The sequence below is a fragment of the Oratosquilla oratoria genome, chromosome 5 (assembly GCF_046742065.1).
Source record: "Oratosquilla oratoria isolate Oo_2021 chromosome 5, ASM4674206v1, whole genome shotgun sequence".
Lineage (NCBI taxonomy): Eukaryota > Metazoa > Arthropoda > Malacostraca > Stomatopoda > Squillidae > Oratosquilla > Oratosquilla oratoria.
This window is the reverse complement of record NC_134781.1, coordinates 38,131,819-38,156,960: the sequence shown is the minus strand read 5'-3', so window position 1 is coordinate 38,156,960 and position 25,142 is coordinate 38,131,819. Positions and strand designations below refer to the sequence as shown.

At 42.0% G+C, this 25,142-nt stretch overlaps 1 protein-coding gene across 6 annotated transcripts in view; it reads right to left on the bottom strand.

Annotated features, from left to right (window-relative positions):
* The window catches only part of Ars2 (arsenic resistance protein 2), a 314,986-nt gene that overhangs the window by 208,265 nt on the left and 81,579 nt on the right, over positions 1-25,142 (bottom strand). For all 6 annotated transcript variants that reach the window (XR_012966393.1, XM_076185179.1, XM_076185183.1 and 3 more), the window contains exon 8: positions 19,000-19,130. Coding sequence is in view for 5 of the 6 variants with exons in the window: in XM_076185179.1 (XP_076041294.1) it covers positions 19,000-19,130 (131 nt within the window). In the remaining variant the exon portion in view is untranslated. The remainder of the gene's footprint in view (positions 1-18,999; positions 19,131-25,142) is intronic.

Genomic DNA, 25,142 nt, shown 5'->3' with positions numbered 1-25,142 from the left:
GCCCCATACAGTGCTGTTGGCACAATCACTCCTTCATACAGTCTCCTCTTCGCATCCATTCCCAAATGTCTATTCCTCATTACACTCTTTAAACCACCAAGGCATTTACTCGCTTCTCTCAATCTACATTCTACCTCCACCTTCACTCCACCTTTTCCTGCTACACTTGCACCCAAGTATCTAAAACTATCCACTTCCTCCAGTCGCTCTCCCTTAATGTTCACTTCCAGTCTACTGCCACTTTCACCCCTTGTACATCTCATCACCTTACTTTTACCCACATTTATCTTTAGCTTTCTTCTATCACATACTCTCCCAAACTCTGCCACCAGCTTCCTCAATCCCTCCTCTGATCCTGCCACAAGCGCAGTGTCGTCCTCAAACAACAGCTGGCTCACCTCCCACTTTTCTCCATTTTCTTTAACCATCTCCAATCCCTGACCCACTACCCTAGCATTCACCTCTCGCACCACCCCATCCATGTATAAGTTGAACAGCCAGGGCGACATAACGCATCCTTGACGAAGTCCCACCTTTACTTCAAACCACTCACTCTCTCCATTTCTAATCCTGACACATGCTCTACTACTCTCATAAAAACTCTTGACAGCTCCCAAAAGCTTTCCTCCTATCCCATAAATCTGCATAACCTCCCACAGTGCCTTTCTGTCTACCCTATCATAAGCCTTTTCCAGATCCATAAAAGCCCAAAAAACATCCTTCCCCTTTCCTATAGCTTTCTCACATATCTGTCTTACCACAAAGATCTGATCTACACAACCTCTACCTGTCCTAAATCCACACTGTTCCTCACCAATTACTCCTTCTGTTCCTCTCCTAATCCTCTCAATTAAGATCCTCCCATAAGCCTTCCCTACTACACTTAACAGGCTAATCCCTCTGAAACTACTACATTCACACTTGTCCCCTTTTCCCTTGTAAAGAGGAACTATACAGGCACTTCTCCAGTCCTCCGGTACTCTACCCTCTCTCCAGCAAACATTAAATAACCTCACCAACCAGTCCACCATCACTGAACCTCCCTTTTTCAGACATTCTGCATGGCATCCATCCAGACCAGGTGCCTTACCTACTTTCATCATCTTTACAACTGCCTTCACCTCATCCTTCCCTATTTCTCCTCCATTCTCCTCACTCATCACTCATTTTCTTCGCATTTCCCACTGCAACTATCTTTCCTTCCCTATCCTCCTTCACATTTAGCAACTCCCTAAAATATTCTGCCCATCTTCCCCTTACTGCCATCTTTTCCATTATCATCTCTCTATCTGTACCTTTTACCTTTTCTTCCCTACTTGATTCGCCTCCTCTTCCTCTCTTAATTTCTTTCCAAAACATCTTTTTATTACTTTCAAAATTTTCTGTCATACTCCTACCCCATTTCACATTATAGAGGACATAAACAGTATTTAACTAGTTGTATTTTATTTTACGGGACAAGAGCTATGCTCATAGTGACCCGTTTTTACATCTCTCCACATCCAGTTTGTTCTTAAAATCGTGCATAGTTCTGGCATTCACCGTTTCTCTGTTCAGTTTGTTCCAGACATCGATCCCTTTATGTGTGTAGCTATTTTTTTTTCAGGTCTCTTTTGTAACTGTCTTTCTTTAGTTTCTTTTCGTGTCCTCTTGTTTCTCTTCTGTCCCACTTTAATAGATTATCTCTATCGAGAACTTTCATCCCTTTCATAGTGTTGACAACTGTAATTTCTCCAATCTTTGTTCATATGTCAGATTTGACAGTGTGGGTGCCATTTTTGTAGCTGCTCTTTGGATTCTTTCTAATTTTCTTATGTTATTTTTTGTGCTAGGTGCCCACATTGATACAGCACATTCTAATTTCGGTCTTATCAGTGTAACAATTATTTTTATAACCATCTCCTCATCTATGTAGTCAAAGGCCACTTTCATTGATCTTAAGTTGTCTCTCCAAATAATTTATTAACATGTTTGTCAGGTGTCAAGTCACTTGAGATGATTACTCTTAGGTCCCTCTCTGAGTTTACTTTTTTGACTTCATTGTTTCAAATTTTATATTGTCCCGAAACTCTATTTTTACCTTTTCCAAATTACATTATGCTACATCTAGTTTATGTTGAAGTTCATCTCATATTTCCGACTCCATTCCCATATTTTATCCAGGTCATCTTGCAGCAATCTGCAATCTTCTTCTGTTCTTACTCTCTTGAGTAATTTGGCATTGTCAGATGTAACAATTTACTCCTTCACCCATATCATTTATATGAGGAGAGATTGTCAAAACTGAATTTAAAAACTCTGGAACAAATAAGAGAAAGAGGTGACCTGCTGACCATCTACAGAATCATGAAAAGCATAAGTCCTTGATAGTGCGGATTTACTAAATTGGGATAAGAGAATACAAGGGGACACGAAAAGAAAAGAAAAAAGGACAGCTATAGAAGAGACCTGGAAGAGAGAGAAAAAAAATCCATATAGAGCAGTGGATGTCGAGAACAAACTGGATGAAACAATAGTGTGTGTAAAAACTATACATGAATTTAAGAGCAAACTAGACAATGCGAGATACTGAGACAGGTCACCACGAGCATAGCTCCCCTTCCCTTAAGATACAACTAGGTAAATACATACATGCAAGGTGTCGACAAGCACTGGCAACTTCCAATACCTCCAATCTTGCTGATCTCCATATTCTCAAATTGTAAACACCTGACTCAAGCACAACACACATCATGCCACCGCCCAATGGAAAATTACCGAAACAAGTACATAATGTCGTGAGACACATACAAACCATTTCATTATACCTACCAAACTACATAATTATAACTATAAACCATATACCAAGTCAAGGCATATCTACTTATACTAACTAGACACATAATGCCTACAATCCACAAATATTATTGTACATATACTAAAGGCATAAAAAACACTCCCACCCATTCCATCCCTATCACACTCCACTCTCCTCTACTCTCTTCCCTCCCTCTTATCTTGGCACCTCCTGGATGATGGGTAATCCCTGCATCTTGCCCACTGCCCTGGGTCAGAAGCAGTGTCACAAGATACACCACATTCACAGCAAGGCCACTTCATTAAATCGGCAACCCCCCCCCCTCTCCATCCCCTCATGCAGAAAAGGAGATGGGGAGAAATCCCTTTGGGCTGTGGGCTGTGTCAAATTATTTCTCACACATACTCCTTCACCCCCGATCCCCCACCCATTCCCCCTCATGCATCACATCATCATCCATATACAACCATTCTCCATTCACCTGTCTTCTGTCCTTTCCCACCCTTCCTTAACAGACATCCCCCTTTTTCCCAAAGCCCCTTTTACCCCATCCATCCATCTCATCCCAGGTTGACCCCTCATGTTCATTCCTTCCACACCTATTACTAGTCTTTCTTCACTCATAATATTTTAAGTAAATATTATTATAGAAAGACAAAATGATTAGAGAATAGGTAACTTCACACAGAAACACTGATGCAGCTATTTCTGTGTATTTCACCTGTGACTGTAGCATCAAGAGGGGACTCCCTTACAAGAAGCATCTGAGGACTCTTCCCATACAGGATTACATCCTCATTCTGTAAATACTTCACTTCAATAAATCAAGAAACCCGAAGATGCTTTATTTTTCCCTGCACCACCCTAATGTGTAGCTATCAAAGACTACATCTAGTGGCAGCTGTGGCGGCAGATGCTATTCCTCCCTATGCCTCCGAAGAAAGACCATCCTCAACTACCCACACCCACCTGTGTAGCATTCAAAGTCTACATCTGGTGCCAGGCGATGGTCCTCAACACCTCTGAGGAGATACTGACCATCCACGACTATCACACCCACCCATGAAGCATTAACAGACTACACCATCTCAGCTCCCTATGGACAAAAGGTTATCCTAGTCCCTCCTCCCATGCTCAGGTCCAAGGAAAAGCAACAAGATAGCAACACCACACAAAGGCCTAATAGCTGAAGCTGGTTTATCCCCATTCACTACACTGTGGGAGGTTTTGTAGATATACGGGATAGGAGGAAAGCTTCTAGGAGCTGTCAAGAGTTTTTATGAGAGTAGTGGAGCATGTGTCAGGATTAGAAATGGAGAGAGTGAGTGGTTTGAGGTAAAGGTGGGATTTCGTCAAGGATGTGTTATGTCGCCCTGGCTGTTCAACTTATACATGGATGGGGTGGTGTGAGAGGTAAATGCAAGGGTGGTGGGTCAAGGATTGGAGTTGTTTAAAGAAAATGGAGAAAAGCGGGAGGTGAACCAGCTGTTGTTTGCGGACAACAGTGCACTTGTAGCAGGATCAGAGAAAGGATTGAGGAAGTTAGTGAAAGAGTTTGGGAGAGTGTGTGATAGAAGAAAGTTGAAGATAAATGTGGGTAAAAGTAAGGTGATGAGATATAAAAGAGGTGAAAGTGGCAGCAGACTGGAAGTGAGGATTAAGGGAGAGAGACTGGAGGAAGTGGATAGTTTTAGATACTTGGGTGCGAATGTGGCAGGAAAGGGTGGAATGGAGGTGGAGGTAGAATGTAGATTGAGAGAAGTGAGTAAATGCCTTGGTGGATTAAAAAGTAATGAGGAATAGACATTTGGGAATGGATGCTAAGAAGAGATTGTATGAAGGAGTGATTATGTTAACAGCACTGTATGGGGCAGAAACATGGAACATAAGAGAGGAAGAGAGGAGTTTGAATGTGTTTGAGATGAGGTGTCTGAGAAGTATGATGGGGGTTACTAGGCTGGATAGAGTGAGAGATGGGGAGGTGAGGAGGAGAACAGGGTTGGAAAGGGAGTTGGGAGATAGAGTGGATGAAAGGATATTGGGATGGTTTGGACACATGGAAAAAATGAGAGAAGACTAGTAAAAGAGATATGGAAGGCATATGTGGAAGGAGTGAACATGAGGGGATGACCTAAGATGTGATGGATGGATGGGGTGATAAGGGCTTTGGGGAAGAGGGGAATGTCTGTTGAGGAAGGATGGGAGAGGACAGAAGACAGGGGTGAATGGAGAATGGTTGTATATGGATGATGTGATGTATGAGGTGGAAAGGGTAGGGGGATGGGGGTGAGGTAGTGTGAGAAAAATTTGACGCAGCCTGAAGGGATTTCTCCTTGTATTTTTTTATGCATGAGAGGACGGAGAGGGGGGGGGGGTCGCTAATTTAATGAAGCAGCCTTGCTGTGGGTGTGCTGTGTCTTGCGACACTGCCTCTGACCCAGGGCAGTGGACAAGATGCAGGGATGACCCATCATCCAGGAGGTGCCAAGATAAGAGGGAGGGTAGAGGGCGGAGGGGAGTGGAGTGTATTAGGGATGGAATGGGTGGGAATGGTTTTTATGCCTTTTTCTTTTTGGCTACCTACCTTGTACATACATACATATACCAAGGCTTTTTCCCCCTTACAAGGGAGGTAGTCAAAAAGGAAAAGGCATAAAATCATTCCCACCCATTCCATCCCTGAATACACTCCACACCCCTCCACCCTCCCTCTTGTCTTAGCACCTCCTGGATGACGGGTCATCCCTGCACCTTGTCCACTGCCCTGGGTCAGAAGCAGTGTCTCCCTTGTAAGGGAGAAAAAGCCTTTGGTATATGTATGTATATACTACATGGTAACCGTCCCCCTTTACCCACTCAACAAATTTGTGACAAGATGAAATCACCTTCAGGCCATGTCATTTCCCCATCTATTCACACCTCTTTAACTCTCAATATCTTGCTCAGACATTTTTCTTGCATCCATCACCATTTTCACGATGTCCATCCACTTTATTCTTGATTTCACCCCCCATCCCCTGTCCAGGATACTCCCTTCACCTCCAGCTTCCATTTTTTTTTGCAAGTCTTCCTTCATTTTATTTATTTTTTCTTTCCTCAATGCGCTCCTTGTCAATTTCCTATCTGATAAATATGCACTCTTGAAACCATATACCTATATTTCCCTTTCATCTTAGCTCCTCATGGGTGAAGGATCATCCTTGTCTGTTGCCCACTGCCTAAGTCAGAAGTAATGCAGCAAGATGTAGTACATCCAGAGCAGGGCCACTTAACTTACATGGCAACCCTCCCTCCTCATCCCCTCATGTGGAAAATAAAAAAGACAAGCTAAAATCCCTTTGGGCCATGTCAATATGTCATCCATAGACAACCATCCTCCACTCATACCTATCCCATGCCTTCTCCTTTCCCTGCTGAATATACACTCTTGCTCAAAGCCCCTTTTACCCCATCCATCTCATCCCATCAAATTTACTCCATCCATCTCTACTTTCCACACTTTTTGCTAATCTTTCTTCACTCATTCTTTCCATGTACCTAAACCATCCCAATTATTCAAAGCCCTATCTGCCAGCTCCTTGTCCACCCCCACTCTCTTATTCACCTCATTTCTCACTCTATCCAACCTTGTAAACCCTACCATACTTCTGACACTTCTCCAACACATTTAAACTTTTTTCTCTCTTATATTCCAATTCTCCAACCCCATAAAGTATCATAGGCACAATTGCCCTTCTCTTTGCATCCATTCCCATCATGCACCTATCTCACTATTTATCAGCAATGTAACTCCTTTCCTCCCTTGCCCCCTCACCATCCTACCCACCATGCTCCTCAACTCTAACCCACCCACCCACCTAGAGTTGGGGGCCAAACAGCAGCAACCAGCCCTGGCCACCGGCTCTACGCAGGTGGCACCGATCCCCAAGAGGAGTTATGACTGCCTTGGGGAGTACCACAATCCCTTTTCTCAACATGCAATGTTACGTTTTTTCTGCACCAAGGGGTGATTTTCCGGCGATCACCCCTCTTCTACTTTTAGCTGGAGATGTAGAGAGCAATCCTGGGCCCACCACAAAATACACATACCCAACATGCTCTAAACCCATTACCTTGAGCAGACAGACAAAGGGCTCAATTCAGTGCAATATGTGCAAAAACTGGGCCCACCTCATTTGTACAACACTTGCTGACACAAACCAATACACAAACACTTGGACATGTTCTACCTGCCCTCCAGTAACCCCACTCTCACCTCCCCAACCACAACCAGCACCCTTACCCACTCCCAATTTCCCTTTGCCCTTATCCCCAATCAGTACTCCCCTTCCTTTGTCCCCAATCTCTCCTTTCCCCCCCTCTAACCCAGATCCTATACCTTCCCCATTAACACCCCAACCTCAACCCCAAACGGCAACATACAACACATACAGAACACACAACATTGACGGTATTAACACGAAAAAACATGAACTCGAACACTTTCTTAAACAACACAACATACACATTGCAATTATACAAGAAACAAAACTAAGACACTCACACAAAACACCATCATTTCATAATTACACCACCATCAGACAAGACTGGACTGACGGCAATGGCGGTGGACTCATCACCCTGATCCACCACTCCATCTATTTTGTGGACACAAGTGACACAACCAAAATTCTCCTCCCTACCACAGATAACACTACAGAAATCCAATCCATTCGAATCCGCACAGGCAACAAATCAACACTGACAATAGTTAACATGTACATTCCCCCCCAATCATCCCCCACAGTTCCAGACACCTTCAGGCCTCAATTTAGCCAACTACCCTCAATCCCCAACCTGATCATGGGTGGTGACTTCAACGCCAAGTCGTCTGCCTGGTATGTCGACAACCCTGACACAGACAGAGGGCTTGATATACAGACTCAGTTTGACTCAATGACTATCATGAACAACACACATAATCATACACATATCCCACACCAAGCCCTATACACTCCCTCCTCTCCTGATATCACCTTCTGCTCCCCCTGCCTAACCCCAACATCATGGACAGTGGTCAGAACCCTTGGTTCTGACCACCTTCCAATCATCATCACCACCAAAACAAGATGCACCCCAGTTGGCCACAGACACACATACACCAATTACAAGAGCTAACTGGGAAGCTTTTACTGAAGAGACAGAACAACATTTTGAAACACTTAACAGTACACCAATCACAAACATAAACAATGCTGTGCACACTTTTAATACAATCATACAAAACGCAGACTAGAGATACATCCCTAGAGGCAACAGAAAATCACACAACCCCAACTTCACACCAGAAATCCAAGGCCTCATCAGACAACAAGACACACTTAAACACAATACCCCCACACCTATCCCTCAAAACATAGCAGACCAAATACAAACACTAAACACTGGGATTGCCAATAAAATACATTAACAAAAAACACAAAATTGGCAAAACTTTATCAATACACTTGATCACAAAACAAACACCAGCAAATTGTACAAAACACTCAACAGCATTACACTATCCAACAGTAACACAACACGCTCTCACGCAGCAATAATCACAACAGACAATCTACCCTCAAACAGACAACAAGCAAACACACTCATAAATCATTTTGCACAGACAAGCCATCTCACTTCTCACCTTGACGACCGACGCACTATTCAACGTAAGAAAGACTTTCCCACAGACTCGGACTATACACCCTTCATAGACAGTCAGACAAAACACATAATACATAATCTCAAGCACTCATCCGCCTGTGGCCCTGATAACATAAGTAACATCCACCTAAAACACATTGGACCACAAGGTATACACGCACTCACAAACATTGCAAACTACAGCTATTCACATAACACTATACCCGACATCTGGAAGCATAGTAAAATAATCACCATTCCAAAAACGAACAAAGACCCAACAATCCCAACATCGCACCACCCAATCACACTTCTCTGCACCCCCTCTAGTCATTGAATGCCTAATACTTAAACTTGTCACACCACATATTCCCCTTGCTGACTCACAACATGGTTTTAGGCCACTACACTCCACAAACACTCTTCTGATAAACCTCACACAAAGAATTTTAGATGGGATCAATTCAGATAGGCCCCACTACAGAACACTTCTTATAACATTAGACATTAGTAAAGCTTTTGATGCTATCCCCCGCCACAACCTAACAAATAAAATGTATAACACAGATATCAACAATAACACCAAAAGATGGCTGGCCAATTATCTGGCAGGTAGGAATGCTTATGTGTCATATAATGGCCAATCATCGCACATCAGAAACATTAAGAATAGAGTACCACAGGGCTCTGTTCTATCCCCCATCGCACCGCCCAATCACACTTCTCTGCACCCCCTCTAAAGTCATTGAACGCCTAATACTTCAACTTGTCACACCACATATTCCCCTTGCTGACTCACAACGTGGTTTTAGGCCACTACACTCCACAAACACTCTTCTGACAAACCTCACACAAAGAATTTTAGATGGCATCAATTCAGATAGGCCCCACCAAAGAACACTTCTTATAACATTAGACATTAGTAAAGCTTTTGATGCTATCCCACGCCACAACCTAACAAATAAAATATATATAACAGACATGCACAATAACACCAAAAGATGGCTGGCCAATTATTTGGCAGGTAGGAATGCTTACGTGTCATATAATGGCCAATCATCGCACATCAGAAACATTAAGAACGGAGTACCACAGGGCTCAGTTCTATCCCCCACACTATTTAATCTATACATGCATGACTTACCCACACCAGACACCTCAGAAATACAAATCTCTTCCTATGCAGACAACATAATAATCACATGCACACACTGTAACACAGACAAAGCTGCAGAAATAATCCAGCCATACCTTGATACACTCAACACATGGTTCATCACAAACAGACTCAAAATAGCTCCAACCAAATCTACAGCAACACTTCTCACCAACTGGACAAAAGTACACAAATACATACCTCATCTCTACATCAACAACACTCTAATACCACACACAAACGCACCGAAAATTCTTGGTGTAACATATGATACATCCATGTCTTTCAAACAACACATCACAAACATAAAAAACAAATGCACACCTAGACCCAACGCACTTAAGTCAATCGCTGGAACAACACTTGGACAAAACAAAGAAACTAATACAACAATATACAAACAATGCATACGCTCAATGATGAGTTATGCGAGTCCTACATGGGCTCCTAATCTCAGTGAGACACACCACAACACCCTTCAAATCATACAAAACAAAGCCCTAAAAACAATTACAGGCTGCACAAATACAACACCTACAGACCATTTACACCATGAAACAAAAGTCCTCAAAGTCAAGGACCACCTCAACATGAGAGGCACACAAACACTTGCCGCAGCCACCACAAACACATCACACCCGCTACACTACATAGCAGAACACCCACACACACCAAGAAACATTAAAACAACACCCAAAGACCTTTATCACGCACAGATACTCTCCTCTTCCTCCACAACCACCAAATACCAGCCTCCGGAAACATATTCATAATCATATCACTCACCGCTCCATTAACACACTGCTGCATGCCAGAACCCCTGTTATCCACCCTTCTGAATCCTCTCTCCCACGAAAGAACAGAGTCCACTTGGCCAGACTGCGGTGCGGTCACCACCCAGCACTTCTAAGCTACCAGAAGAGGCTGGATGACCGCATTGTGAACAGCTGCCCAGGATGTAACACTTCACCCCATACCATACAACACATAATGGAAGACTGCATTATACACAATCATGCACGCAAACAACACAACATACACTCTATAAAGGATTTGTGGGAAAACCCAGTTTCAGCTATGGCATTCCTTGGGGAGACGGGACTGCTTGGACAGACAGTCTAGGGAACGACAACAACAACAACAACTCCCTTTCCACCCCTATTCTCCTTCTCACCTCCTCATTTCTCACTCTGTCCAGCCTAGTACCCCCTATCATACTTCTCAGGAATTTCATCTCAAACACATCTATACATGCATGACTTACCCACACCAGACACCTCAGAAATACAAATCTCTTCCTACGCAGACGACATAACAATCACATGCACACATCGTAACACAGACAAAGCTGCAGAAATAATCCAGCCATACCTTGATACACTCAACACATGGTTCATCACAAACAGACTCAAAATAGCTCCAACCAAATCTACAGCAACACTTCTCACCAACTGGACAAAAGAACACAAATACATACCTCATCTCTACATCAACAACACTCTAATACCACACACAAACACACCGAAAATTCTTGGTGTAACATATGATACATCCATATCTTTCAAACAACACATCACAAACATAAAAACCAAATGCACACCTAGACCCAACGCACTTAAGTCAATCGCTGGAACAACATTTGGACAAAACAAAGTAACTAATACAACAATATACAAACAATTATGCGAGTCCTGCATGGGCTCCTAATCTCAGTGAGACACACCACAACACCCTTCAAATCATACAAAACAAAGCCCTAAAAACAATTACAGGCTGCACAAATACAACACCTACAGACCATTTACACCATGAAACAAAAGTCCTCAAAGTCAAGGACCACCTCGACATGAGAGGCACACAAACACATCACACCCGCTACACTACATAGCAGAACACCCACACACACCAAGAAACATTAAAACAACACCCAAAGACCTGTATCACACACAGATACTCTCTTCTCTTCCTCCACAACCACCAAAAACATATTCATAATCATATCACTCACCGCTCCATTAACACACTGAAAGACAACACACTGCTGCATGCCAGACCCCCTGATATCCACCCTTCTGAATCCTCTCTCCCACGAAAGGACAGAGTCCACTTGGCCAGACTGCGGTGTGGTCACCACCCAGCACTTCTAAGCTACCAGAAGAGGCTGGATGACCGCATTGTGAACAGCTGCCCAGGATGTAACACTTCACCCCATACCATACAACACATAATGGAAGACTGCATTATACACAATCATGCACACAAACAACACAACATACACTCTATAAAGGATTTGTGGGAAAACCCAGTTTTGACTGTGGCATTCCTTAGGGAGACGGGACTGCTTGGACAGACAGTCTAGGGAACAACAACAACTCTAACCTTTTCCTTTCAATCTAGTTTTCCTCAATGCTAACACATCTTAAAAACACCTCACCAATGTGTTCTTTTTTATTCTCATCTAGCTGATGAAGGACCATCTCTGTCCCCGGTCTAATGCCCAGGTCAGAAACAGTGCAACAAGACATCACATGCAGAGCAGGGCCCAACAACCCAAAGTGATTTACCCCTAACACTTTATTTATATGGTGACCCACCCTCCTCATATCCTCATAAATAAAGACATGGAAAAATCCCTTCAGGCCATGTCAGTTACCATCCATTCAAAAAAAAATTTCCCTCACACCTATCTCCTGCCCTCTCACTTCCCTGCTCAACATTTTTCCTTTTACCCAAGGCTTCCTTCACCCCATTCTTATTCTTTCCCCATAAGTACACTCCGTCCACCTCTGCTTTCCACATTCTTTTTAGTCTTTCTTCAATTGTTCTTTCCACATGCCATAACATCCCAGTCATCTTTCATCAACTAACTGCCAGCAGTTTCCATCCCAGCTTTCTGCCTTATCTCATCCCACCATACATCTCAAATGCTTAATCTCACACATTAAAATTTATTTTTTTCTGCTTCCCTTACATTCCATGTCACTGACCCTTAGAGTGCTGAAGGCATCACTCCTTCATATAGTCTTCTTGTCACTCATCCCAACATATATATTTCTCCTTATACATGGATGGGGTGGTGTGAGAGGTAAATGCAAGGGTAGTGGGTCAGGGATTGGAGATGGTTAAAGAAAATGAAGAAAAGTGGGAGATGAGCCAGCTGTTGTTTGCGGACGACACTGCGCTTGTGGCAGGATCGGAGGAAGGATTGAGGAAGTTGGTGGCAGAGTTTGGGAGAGTATGTGATAGAAAAAAGCTAAAGATAAATGTGGGTAAAAGTAAGGTGATGAGATGTACAAGGGGTGAAAGTGGCAGTAGACTGGAAGTGAGCATTAACCACTTCACTACGGGACTTAAATCTCGCAGGCAGCAGCCAATGCCAGCCGTACGACGTGTCCTAATAATACTCGCATCATAAAATATAGTCACGGCTTATATCGATCATTCTCCCTTTCACCCGTGAATTTTGAAAACCACAGAGAATGGGATTAAGAGCAGATTAGGGAGAATGTAAAAACACAGGGGCGACTACAATAAATATAATCAAGACGCCGATATGGCAGCGTCGCGAATCCACTTGCTCCTCATGACGCCTACGTGTGCGGCAACATATGGAAGGGGTTAAGGGAGAGTGACTGGAGGAAGTGGATAGTTTTAGATACTTGGGTGCAAATGTGGCAGGAAAAGGTGGAGTGAAGGTGGAGGTAGAATGTAGATTGAGAGAAGCGAGTAAATACCTTGGTGGATTAAAGAGTGTAATGAGGAATAGACATTTGGGAATGGATGCAAAGAGGAGAATATATGAAGGAGTGATTGTGCCAACAGCACTGTATGGGGCAGAAACATGAAACATAAGAGAAGAAGAGAGAAGGAGTTTGAATGTATTTGAGATGAGGTGTCTGAGAAGTATGATGAGGGTTACTAGGCTAGATAGAGTGAGAAATGAGGAGGTGAGGAGGAGAACAGAGGTGGAAAGGGAGTTGGGAGATAGGGTTGATGAAAGAATATTAGGATGGTTTGGACACATGGAAAAAACGAGTGAAGAAAGACTAGTAAAAAAGGTATGGAAGGTAGATATGGAGGGAGTGAACATGAGGGGACGTCCTAGGATGAGGTGGATGGATGGGGTGAAGGGGGCTTTGGGGAAGAGGGGAATGTCTGTTGAGGAAGGACGGGAGAGGACAGAAGACAGGGGTGAATGGAGAATGGTTGTATATGGATGATGTCGTGATGCAGGTGGTGGAATGGGCGGGGGGGGGGGATGGGGGGTGAGGTAGTATGTGTGAGTAAAATTTGACGCAGCCCGAAGGGATTTCTCCCCGTCTTCTCCTTTTATGCAATTGGGGGATGGAGAGGGGGGGTCGCCGATTTAATGAAGCGCCCTTGCTGTGGATGTGCTGTGTCTTGCAACACTGCTTCTGACCCAGGGCAGTGGACAAGGTGCAGGGATGACTCGTCATCCAGGAGGTGCTAAGATAAGAGGGAGGGTGGAGGGGTGTGGAGTGTATTCAGGGATGGAATGGGTGGAAAAGATTTTATGCCTTTTCCTTTTTGGCTACCTCCCTTGTAAGGGGGAAAAAGCCTTGGTATATGTATGTATGTATGTATGTATTACATACATACATACATATACCAAGGCATTTTTGAGGTAGACAAAAAGAAGAAGGCATAAAATCATTCCCACCCATTCCATCCCTAAATACACTCCACTCCACCCTCGCACTTATCTTATCACCTCCTGGATGACGGGTCATCCCTGCACCCTGTCCACTGCCCTGGGTCAGAGGCAGTGTCACAAGACACAGCACATCCACAGCAAGGCCGCTTCATTAAACTGGCGACCCCCCCCCCTCTCTCCGTCCCCCCATGCAGGAAAGGAGATGGGGGAAAATCCCTTCGGGCTGCGTCAAATTTTGCTCACACATACTACCTTACCCCCCATCCCCCCACCCATTCCACCTCATGCATCACATCATCATCCATATGCAACCATTCTCCATCCACCCCTGTCTTCTGTCCTCTCCCATCCTTCCTCAACAGACATTAGCCTCTTCCCCAAAGCCCCTTTCACCCCATCCATCCATCTCATCCTAGGACGTCCCCTCATGTTCATTCCCTCCACATCTGCCTTCCATACCTCTTTTACTAATTTTTCTTCATTCATTCTTTCCATGTGTCCAAACCATTCTAATACTCTTTCATCAACCCTATCTCCCAACTCCCTTTCCACCCCTGATCTCCTCCTCACCTCCTCATTTCTCACTCTATCCAGCCTAGTAACACCCATCATACTTCTCAGACACCTCATCTCAAACACATTCAAACTCCTCTTTTCCTCTCTTATGTACCATGTTTCTGCCCCATACAGTGCTGTTGGCACAATCACTCCTTCATACAGTCTCCTCTTAGCATCCATTCCCAAATGTCTATTACTCATTACACTTTTTAAGGGGGCCGTCGCGATGAATTTCCGAAAAAATCGAAATATTCGAAAAAAAAATTCCCTGTCATCTAGTGGCCTTTGGCAAGCCAGTCCTGAAATATTTCAGCGAAATACCAAAAAATAAAGGAGTTAAGGCTATTTTTCTGACCCCCTCCCACTTCCCAGTACACCTTCGCTGCACATATGTTCGACTAAGTTATTTCATCGCAATAAAAATGGCACAAATGCGATATATTTTGTTATTCACTAATAAAGACTAGCTGGAAACTTGTCCTACACATGGGGAAAGCACTTCACACTCGTGAGTAAATTGAGAGAATTATTGTGAGTAGGTGGAAAAAGCAAATTGTCGCTCCTTGGAGAACTTTTATTTGAAGCTATAATCATTTCAAAAATGCCTAAACATTCGAAGAAGAAACGTGCATTTCATGAAAGCTAAGAAACTGAATCAAATTATTGAGAAAGAGTGTACTTCTGCCTTGGTTATTACTGGAGATGACTCATAGCAGTGTTGCTGCGCGCACACGGGCTCGCTAAAGCTGACCGCGCGTTATCACACTCCTATACCCCTCCACATCCTCGTTTCTCAAATGACATCACCGCAAACATCGAGCATGCGTGATGTACCATCACGTGCCTCTTCAAATGAAACGTTCCGAGTGCTTTTTGTCACAAGAGCGACTATCATTGATCATAACTTTGGAAGGACACATAATCTTCTTTCTCACTTGGTTGGAGTCAATCCCATCATTACAAAAGCACTTGAGGAACAAGACAGACACAGAATGGAAATGGACACCAAAGACCAGAAAGATGAAGAAAAAACTATTGTTCAGCTCCGATTTTCAGCTGGGAGCTTTCTAGTAAGTGAACCTAGCGACAATGAGGGAGGTGGTGCCTCCTGAAACCCTCACCTTCTAAGTGACTAATACCTCGTAAAAGGGGGGACCAGGTACCAGCTACACTTTATAATAACATGTGAATGACATAGAATGCAAGAAGATTGGCGCAGAGAGAGAGAGAGAGAGAGAGAGAGAAAAAAAAAAATCTAAATGAAATATATAAAAAATGCAGGGAAATGTATTTTGAACTTCAAAGCTCAATATCTCAAAACTACACTTTTCTCTACATTTTTCTATCTCCTCCGTAACTACTTGGCCGATTTTAATGGGGTTTGGATCATTTGAAAGCTGAATAAATTTGCAAACTTTTTGTCGTGGGGTTTTTCATTTTTTGTGATAGAAGTCGATATATTGTATATATATATAAAAAAAAAAGAAAAAAAGACACTATTCAAAATTCTTTCTCCTAAACTAAATTCCAAAAACTGTGCGATAATTTTTTAGGTACTGCTATAGAGCATTTGTGGTATTTTGTTCAGCATGCTCAGTCAATGGATAAATGAGATAGAAAGTTTGTAATTGTTCATTTTTTTTTTTTTTAATAACTTCATTGTTTTTCAACCAAATGATATGAAAATTGGTGGTGAACATCTCAGTATATGTATATATAACATATAAAAAATTCACGAAATTCCGATCATAATTGACTAAGTTCATTTTCGAGCACGACGGCCCCCTTAATCCACCAAGGCATTTACTCGCTTCTCTCAATCTACATTCTACCCCCACTCCACCTTTTCCTGCCACATTTGCACCCAAGTATCTAAAACTATCCACTTCCTCCAGGCGCTCTCCCTTAACCCCTTCCATACGGTGCCGCATACATAGGCGGCATGAGGAGCAAGTGGATACGTGAGGATGCCATATCGGCGTCTTGATTATATTTATTGTAGTTGCCCCTGCGTAATGACATACTCTCTAAACTGTCTTCATCACATTTTCTATGGTTATCAAAATTCATGGGTGAAAGAGAGAACGATCGATCTAAGCGGTGACTATATTTTATGATGTGAGTATTATTACGACACATCGTACATCTGGCAGCTAATGCTGCCCGCAAGATTTTGGCCCGTACTGAAGAGGTTAATGCTCACTTCCAGTCTACTGCCACTTTCACCCCTTGTACATCTCATCACCTTACTTTTACCCACATTTATCTTCAGCTTTCTTCTTTCACACACTCTCCTCAACTCTGTCACCAACTTCCTCAATCCCTTCTCCGATCCTGCTACATGCGCAGTGTTGTCCACAAACAACAGCTGGCTCATCTCCCACTTTTCTCCATTTTCTTTAACCATCTCCAATCCCTGACCCACTACCCTTGCATTTACCTCTCACACCACCCCATCCATGTATAAGTTGAACAGCCAGGGAGACATAATGCATCCTTGACGAAGTCCCACCTTTACCTCGAACCACTCACTCTCTCCATTTCTAATCCTGACACATGCTCTACTACTATCGTAAAAACTCGACAGCTTTCCTCCTATCCCGTACATCCACAAAACCTCCCACAGTGCCTTCCTGTCTACCCTGTCATAAGCCTTTCCCAGATCCATAAAAGCCCAAAAAACATCCTTCCCCTTTCCTATAGCTTTCTCACATATCTGTCTTACCACAAAAATCTGATCTACACAACCTCTACCCGTCCTAAATCCACACTGTTCACCACCAACAATTATTCCCTCTGTTCCTCTCTTAATCCTCTCAATCAAGATCCTCCCACAAGCATTCCCAACTACACTTAACAAGCTAATCCCTCTGCTAATCTCCTATTACTTTTCATTTTCAAGACATTTGTTAGCTTCACTCTACAGTTTACCTCCACCCTAACTCCTCTATTCCCTCTTAAATGTAACTCTGAATAGATAAAACTATCCACTTCCTCTTGCCTCTCTCCTTTAAGACTTGGCTCCAACCCACTGCCACCCTCACCCACTTGTACATCTCATCTTACTTTTACCCTCTGTATATAAATGGTAGAATTATACAGAGAATACATCTCCATATGTATCTTTAACCACTTCCATACGGTGCCGCACACGTAGGCGTTATGAGGAGCAAGTGGGTACGTGATGATGCCGACGTCGCCCTTTTGATTATATTTATTGTAGTCATACCTACGTAAGATTCATTCTCTCTAAACTGGTTGCATCATATTTTCTATGGTTATCAAAATTCACGGGTGAAAGAGAACGAACAATTAAGCACTGACTTTATTTTTTTATAATGCGATTATTATGACGCAACATCGCACATCGGGCATCTAATGCTGCCAGACGTGCGATGTGCCCCGTATTGAAGGGGTTAACCTCCCTGGCACACAAAACCCATTTGTTTGGATTTCATGGAGATTACAGCTCAATCTGACTTGATCAATCAACAAACATGTCTTTTTGCTATTATACATACATATACCAAAGGCTTTTTCCTCCTTACATGGGGGGTAGCCAAAAAGAAAAAGGTATAGAAATCACTCCCACCCATTTCATTTCCCATATATTCCATTCCCCTCCACCCTCCTATCTTAGCACCTCCTGGATGATGGGACATTCCTGCATCCTGTCCACTGCCCTGGGTCAGAAGAAGTGTCGCAAGACAGCACATCCACAGCAAGGCCGCTTCATAAATTCGGCGACCCCCCCCTCTCCGTCCCCTCATGCAGGAAAGGAGAAGACAGGGAGAAATCCCTTCAGGCTGCGTCAATTTTTTTTTTCTCGTACATACTTCCTCACCCCCCATCCCCCACCCACTTCCCCTCATGCATCACAGCCTCATCTATACACAACCCTTCTCCATTCACCCCTATCTTCTGTCCTCTCCCATCGTTCCTCTACAGACATTCCTTTCTTTTGTAAAGCCCCTTTCACCCCATCCATCCATCTCATCCTAGGACGCCCCCTCATATTCACTCCTCCCAACTCCACCTTCCAAACTTCTTTTACTAATCTTTCTTCACTCATTCTTTCGCTATTATACTACCAACAATTCAAGAACTAAAACATTCAGCAATTTTTCATCTAAACAAAATAAAACTTACTGTCTGAGCCTTTCTTTTGTAAATATTCTTTTGCTTTCTTCTGTAATTCTATCTGTTCTTCTGACATGTCCATCTTGAGGGGTTCATCATGAGATTTCGAGTCTGAATGTTCTTTCTCACCTTCATCAGAGCTGTAAAAATTGTTCTCATATAATCATTCTTCCAATACAAATGCTATTGCACAATCAGTTCAAAATATTGGCATGTGCCATACAGTATTTTAGACACAAACACACACAAGCAATAGACATGAGTAAACGAACCAGATACTGTACTCTAAAAAACAAGAGTGATACATGAAGTGAAAAATAGGGAAGTTATTCTGTTGCTTATGGTATATGAAACAAAAGATAATTGAAAAAGATGTGCAGTGAGAAGTGATATGCTTCACCAGATCTGAAACACTTTGAAAATATACACAAACAAATGTGTGCAACCAAGGCCTCTGTGGGGCAAGAAAATGTTTTGATGGGTTCCCAATAGTTAGAGTTTCTATATCTATGTACTGGGGTATTCACTTCATGTTATCATGTATTATTAATTGCATAGGAAATATGGAGGGTGGCTGTGTAAATGAAGCAGCCCTCCTAGATATGCTTTGTCTTGCTGCATTGCTTCGGACCTTGACAGTGGGCAGGAGACCAGGATGACCCTTCATCTGTGAGAAGCTATGATGTGAGGGAAATGAGTAACAGAAAGGAGTGGAAAGGGTGGGAGTGGGTCATACCTTCGCTGGCTATCTCCCTATATTACAAGGGGGAAGAGGCCCTTGGTATATAGATAGATGGTATACAGTCAATGGTTTAGGGACTACTTCGGGGTGCTCCTTTGGACTAGAACTACATTTGTCTATGTTAAAGTGGAATCTCTACTAGAAGAATGATACTTTTGTACTATGGCAATTCCTCCTTTATGCTGTTCACTTGAAACTATCATTACTACTTCTTTGAGTATACCCTTTTCTTATCCTGTGTCCCTGTGACAATGGGATTTTATATATATATATATATATATATATATATATATATATACACGTCGACCATCACTCATCTGGGAATCATTAATCCGGAACAATCAGTTATCCGGGATTATTTTCGCTACTGGCCGCTAGCATTTGGTGGCACTGTTCTACAAAAACAAATTTGAGCAGGAATTATAAACACCAGCATCCGGCAATCTTTTCCTCTCGTGATTTTTACACTTTGGTAAAAAAAAAAAAAAAAAAAAAAGAGTTCTATCCCCTACCATGGCTCCAGTGAATAAAGGAACTGACAAGCGAACACATAAATCATTGTCAATATCAGAAAAGGTTGAACTTTTGAAAAAACTTGATAAAGGTGTGTCTGTGAGAAGCGTGTGTGAATTCTATGGCATTGGATCATCAACAGTGTATGATATAAAGAAACAGAAAGAAAAGTTACTCGGCTTTTTTGCTAACAGTGAGTCGAAGAAACAGATGTTTAAAAGGAAATCAATGAAACCAGGTAAAAGTGCAGAACTAGATCAAGTAATGATGAGGTGGTTTAAGTTGCGTGAAAGTGAAGGTGTTGAACTGTCAGGTGATCTTGTGAAGGCACAAGCAAAATTATTTCACGAAGAACTTGGATTGGAACATCAGTGTGATTACACTGAAGGATGGTTGCAGCATTTTAAGGATGGACATGGCTTAAAGTTTCGTGCAATGTGCGGTGAAAAAAGATCAGCTGACAAGGATGCAGCTGAACAATTTGTTGACGAGTTTGCCAAGTTGGTCATTGATGAAAATTTAACTCCTGACCAAGTCTATAATGCAGATGAAACTGCACTCTTTTGGAAATGTACTCCCAAAAGAACACTGAAATCGGAGGATGCAGAATCACCTACAGGCTATAAAGCATCAAAAGTTCGCGTAACTATACTGGGATGTAGCAACGCTGCAGGAACACACAGATGTAAGTTGCTGGTTATAGGGAAAAGTTTACATCTTCGAGCGCTCAAAGGTATAACAAATCTTCCTGTAAATTATCATGCAAACAAAAAAGGTTGGGTAACAACTGAACCTTTTCTGGATTGGTTCATTAAAGACTTTATCCCAGAAGCAAGAGCTCTCTGTAACTCTATTGGGTTGGATCCTAACTGTAAGATAATGTTAATTTTAGCTAACTGTTCTGTGCATCCAAAAGCAGAACTGCTGGCAAAAGATAATGTTTTTTGTGTCTATCTCCCACCTAACTGCACCTCACTGATTCAACCTATGGACAATGGCATATTACGTTCATTTAAGTGTAAGTACCGCACTAATTTTATGAGGCGCCTACTGAGTGAAGTTAATTCTGGGAAGCCTGTATGTGAGTTTGTTCGCGAATTTAATATTCGTGATATGATTTACTGTGTTGCTAATACTTGAAAAAGCTGTACTGCCAACCACACTGAAAATAGATGGCACAAATTGTGGCCATCATTAATTTTTGAAACAGCACCTGGTGAAACGCTTGAACCAAACTTTACAGGATTTAAGCCTTCTAAGGAAAAGCAGCATATAAATGATCTGTTGTCTTATGCACGAGAACTTACTGACTTGGCAGCGAAGGATCTTGCATCACGGATGGATGACGATAACATTGATGAATGGATGGATGTTGATGCCGGTGCCCCTGTTGTTCATCATTATACTGACTCAGAAATTGTAGAAATGGTTATAAGCCCAGAAAAACAAACCAGTGAAGGAGAAAGTAGTGATGAAAATGAGGAAAAAGTACCAGAAAGAATTTCTATTGAACATTTAATTCAGCTGACAGGTGAACTGCTGAAAGGTTTAGAGCAGCGGAGTTTTATAACTGAGCAAGAAATAATGAATATTTACATGTTGCAGGATAAATTGATCAAAGAAAGGCCTAAATATATGAAGCAACAAAGTTTGCAAGATATATTAAAAAAAAATGGCTAAAAAACATTCAGCAGACGTGTCTAGCGAAAAAGCAGTGCCTTCTACGTCTGGCAACCCAGGAGTGTTGCTAACGTCACCAACACCATTACGTCTAGATGACAATGAAGATTCCGACAGCCTAGATGATGTGTTTCAGTGATGATCTTCAGTACGTAGGCTACGTTTACTATATGATTGTATTTCATCAAACTTGAATTTATTTTATAATTTTACGCAAATAATAATAGCAGTGACGATCTCTCTCTCTCTCTTTCTCTTGGCCTGATCAGCTGATAAGACTCTCTCTCGCTGCCAACTTATGATTTCCGTGTGTAGCCTACGTTTACACACTTACGGTTCTAGTGATGTCCTTTCTTGTGCAACATTACCATTTATTTTAATTGTACAGTACTCATATTATCATTTTTTTTTTTTTGTACGAAAATCAATAACATTACTTTGGAAGTAGCAGTGATGAATTTCCCTGTGTAGCCTACATGAACCACTTATGTTTTTTGTATGTAAGGAACCATTCATTTTATTTTACTTGTACTGTACTTTATTTCAACAAAGTTTCACTTGAATTTATTGGATATTTGTCTTTTCTTTATTAACCAACATGTGCTTATATAAGGGGTATCTTAAATTTAAAATGAGGTGATTAATTATTTGGTTTCCTGCATTCTTGGCTAATCAATCACTAATCCAGAAAAATGGATAATCTGGCACTCTCTCTGTCCCAAAGTTGCCGGATAAGTGATAGTCGACCTGTATATATACATATATGTATAATGGTTTGTGGGGCTGGCACCCGCTTGGACCTTAACCTTCCTGGTGGTTTGGAACTATTCATACATGAATGCAGGAGACAGTGTCTATGGTATGCCACTGCAGTGACAATACCCAAAGGAAGCTAATGCATCACAGTGTTACCAAGTCACCTCAGATCCAAGGGGAGCAGCAGTCAGGGACCATTACTCTGAGTGGTGGCCCTTCCTAACCTCTGCACCACAGCCAGGATTCAAACATTTTGGAAGGAAATTAAGAGAGGAAGAGGGGGCAAACAAGGAGAGAAAGAGAGAAAGAGAGAGAGAGAGAGAGAGAGAGAGAGAGAGAGAGAATGAGAGAGACAGAGAGAGAATGAGAGAGAGACAGAGAGAGAATGAGAGAGAATGAGAGAGAGAGAGAGAGAGAGAGAGAGATATGATAATGGAAGAGACGCCAGTAAGAGGAAGATGGGCAGAATATTTTATGGAGTTGCTAATGTGAAGGAGGATAGGGAGGGAAAGGTAGTTGCAGGGGGAAGTGGTAAGAAAAGGATGGTGATGAATGAGGAAAAATAAAGAAAGAAAAGGTGACAGCAGTTATTAAAAGGATGAGAGCAGGTAAGGCACATAGGTTGGAGGGGTGTCATGTGGAGAGTCTAAAACAGGGAGGTTATAATGATGATGGACTGGCTGGTGAGGTTGTTTATGTTTGTCTAAAAGAGGGTAGTGCCGGAGTACAAGTGCAAGTGTAGTAGTTTCAGAAGGATTAGTCTGTTGAGTGTAGTTGGGAAGGCTTATGGGATTACGAGAGGAACAGATAAAGTAACTTGTGAGGAATAGTGTGGGTTTAGGATAGGCAGGGGTTGCATGGATCAGATTTTTGTGGTAAGGCAGATATGCGAGAAAGCTTTTAGGAAAAGGTAAGTGTGTTTTTTTGGACTTTATGGATGCATTATATCAACTTGACCATTCAATTTATACATCGATGGGGTGGTACATACATATACCAAAGGCTTTTTCCCCCTTACACAGGGGTTAGCCAAAAAGAAAAAGGCATAGAAATCACTCCCACCCATTTCATTCCCATATATTCCACTTTCCTCCACCCTCCTATCTTGGCACCTCCTGGATGACAGGTCATCCCTGCATCCTGTCCACTGCAGGGATGGTACAAGAGGTAAATGCAATTGTAATGGGTCAGGGATTGGAGATGGTTAAAGAAAATGGAGAAAATGGGAGATAAGCTAGTTGTTGTTTGTTATAAATAATCATTGCCCTAATTAATCCTAAAATACTGGATAATTACAGGAATGTGGGGATCATAAACTTCATTGTGACAGTGCCAAGGCCCATATTTTGGAGCAGCATTGCAACACGTTAGTTTCAGTTAAAATAGCAGTCAATTACAACTCAAATTACAAAATTAACTTAGACAATAAAATAAAGTATTTCACATAAAACTATCTTAAGAAGAGATTAATATTAATTAATAGTCAATTCTCTGTATGCTGCAATATCTAATTATAGCTTCTGTTTTATTATTAGGTGCAGAAAGCCACACTGGGCAGTACATAGATCTCCAGAAGAAAGTAGTGGATGACATTGGGCCATTGAAAGTGTTGGGGGTCTGCACAGATTTACCTAGTTGTAATATACGGGAAGGGAGCTATGCTCGTGGTGACTCGTCTTTGTATCTCTCCGCATCAAGTTCTATCTGAAAATCTTGTATAGTGTTTGCACATACTGTTTCGTTGTCTAATTTGTTCCATCTATTTATCGCTCTGTGTGGAAAGCTGTTCCTTTTCAAGTTTTTTCTATAACTGTCCTTTTTCAGTTTTCTTCCGTGTCCTCTTGTTTTACCATTGTCCCACACTAACAAGTCGTTCCTGTCTAAAACTTCCATTCCTTTCATTATTCTGTAGATAGTCAACAAATCTCCTCTTTCTCTTCTTTGTTCCAAAGTTGGTAGATTCAATTTGGACAGTCTTTGCTCATATGTTAGTTTGGCGAGAGTCGGTGCTAGTTTGGTTCTCACTCTTTGTATTCTTTCTAGTTACTTAATATTCTTTTTGGTACTGGGTGTCCAAAGTGATGCTGCATACTGAAGTTTTGGTCTTATTAGTGTAGTTAGTATTTTCTTTATCATTTCTTCATCCAAATAAGCAAATGCCACTTTGATTGACCTCAATAAATTGTAGGTTTCTCCGAATATTTTATTTATATGCTTATCAGGTTTCATGTCCTTTCCAATCGTCACTCCAAGATCTTTATCAGAGTTTGCTTTTTCTACTTTTTCTTCCCCAATTCTGTAATCTTTTGATATTCTGTTTTTACTCTTTCCAAACTCCATTATACTGTATTTCTTTTTACTAAATTTTACTTTCCACTTTTGAGTCCAATTCCAGATCGTGTTGCAATGAGTTGCAGTCCTCTTCCGTTTTTACCTTCTTTAGTAATTTTGCATCATCTGC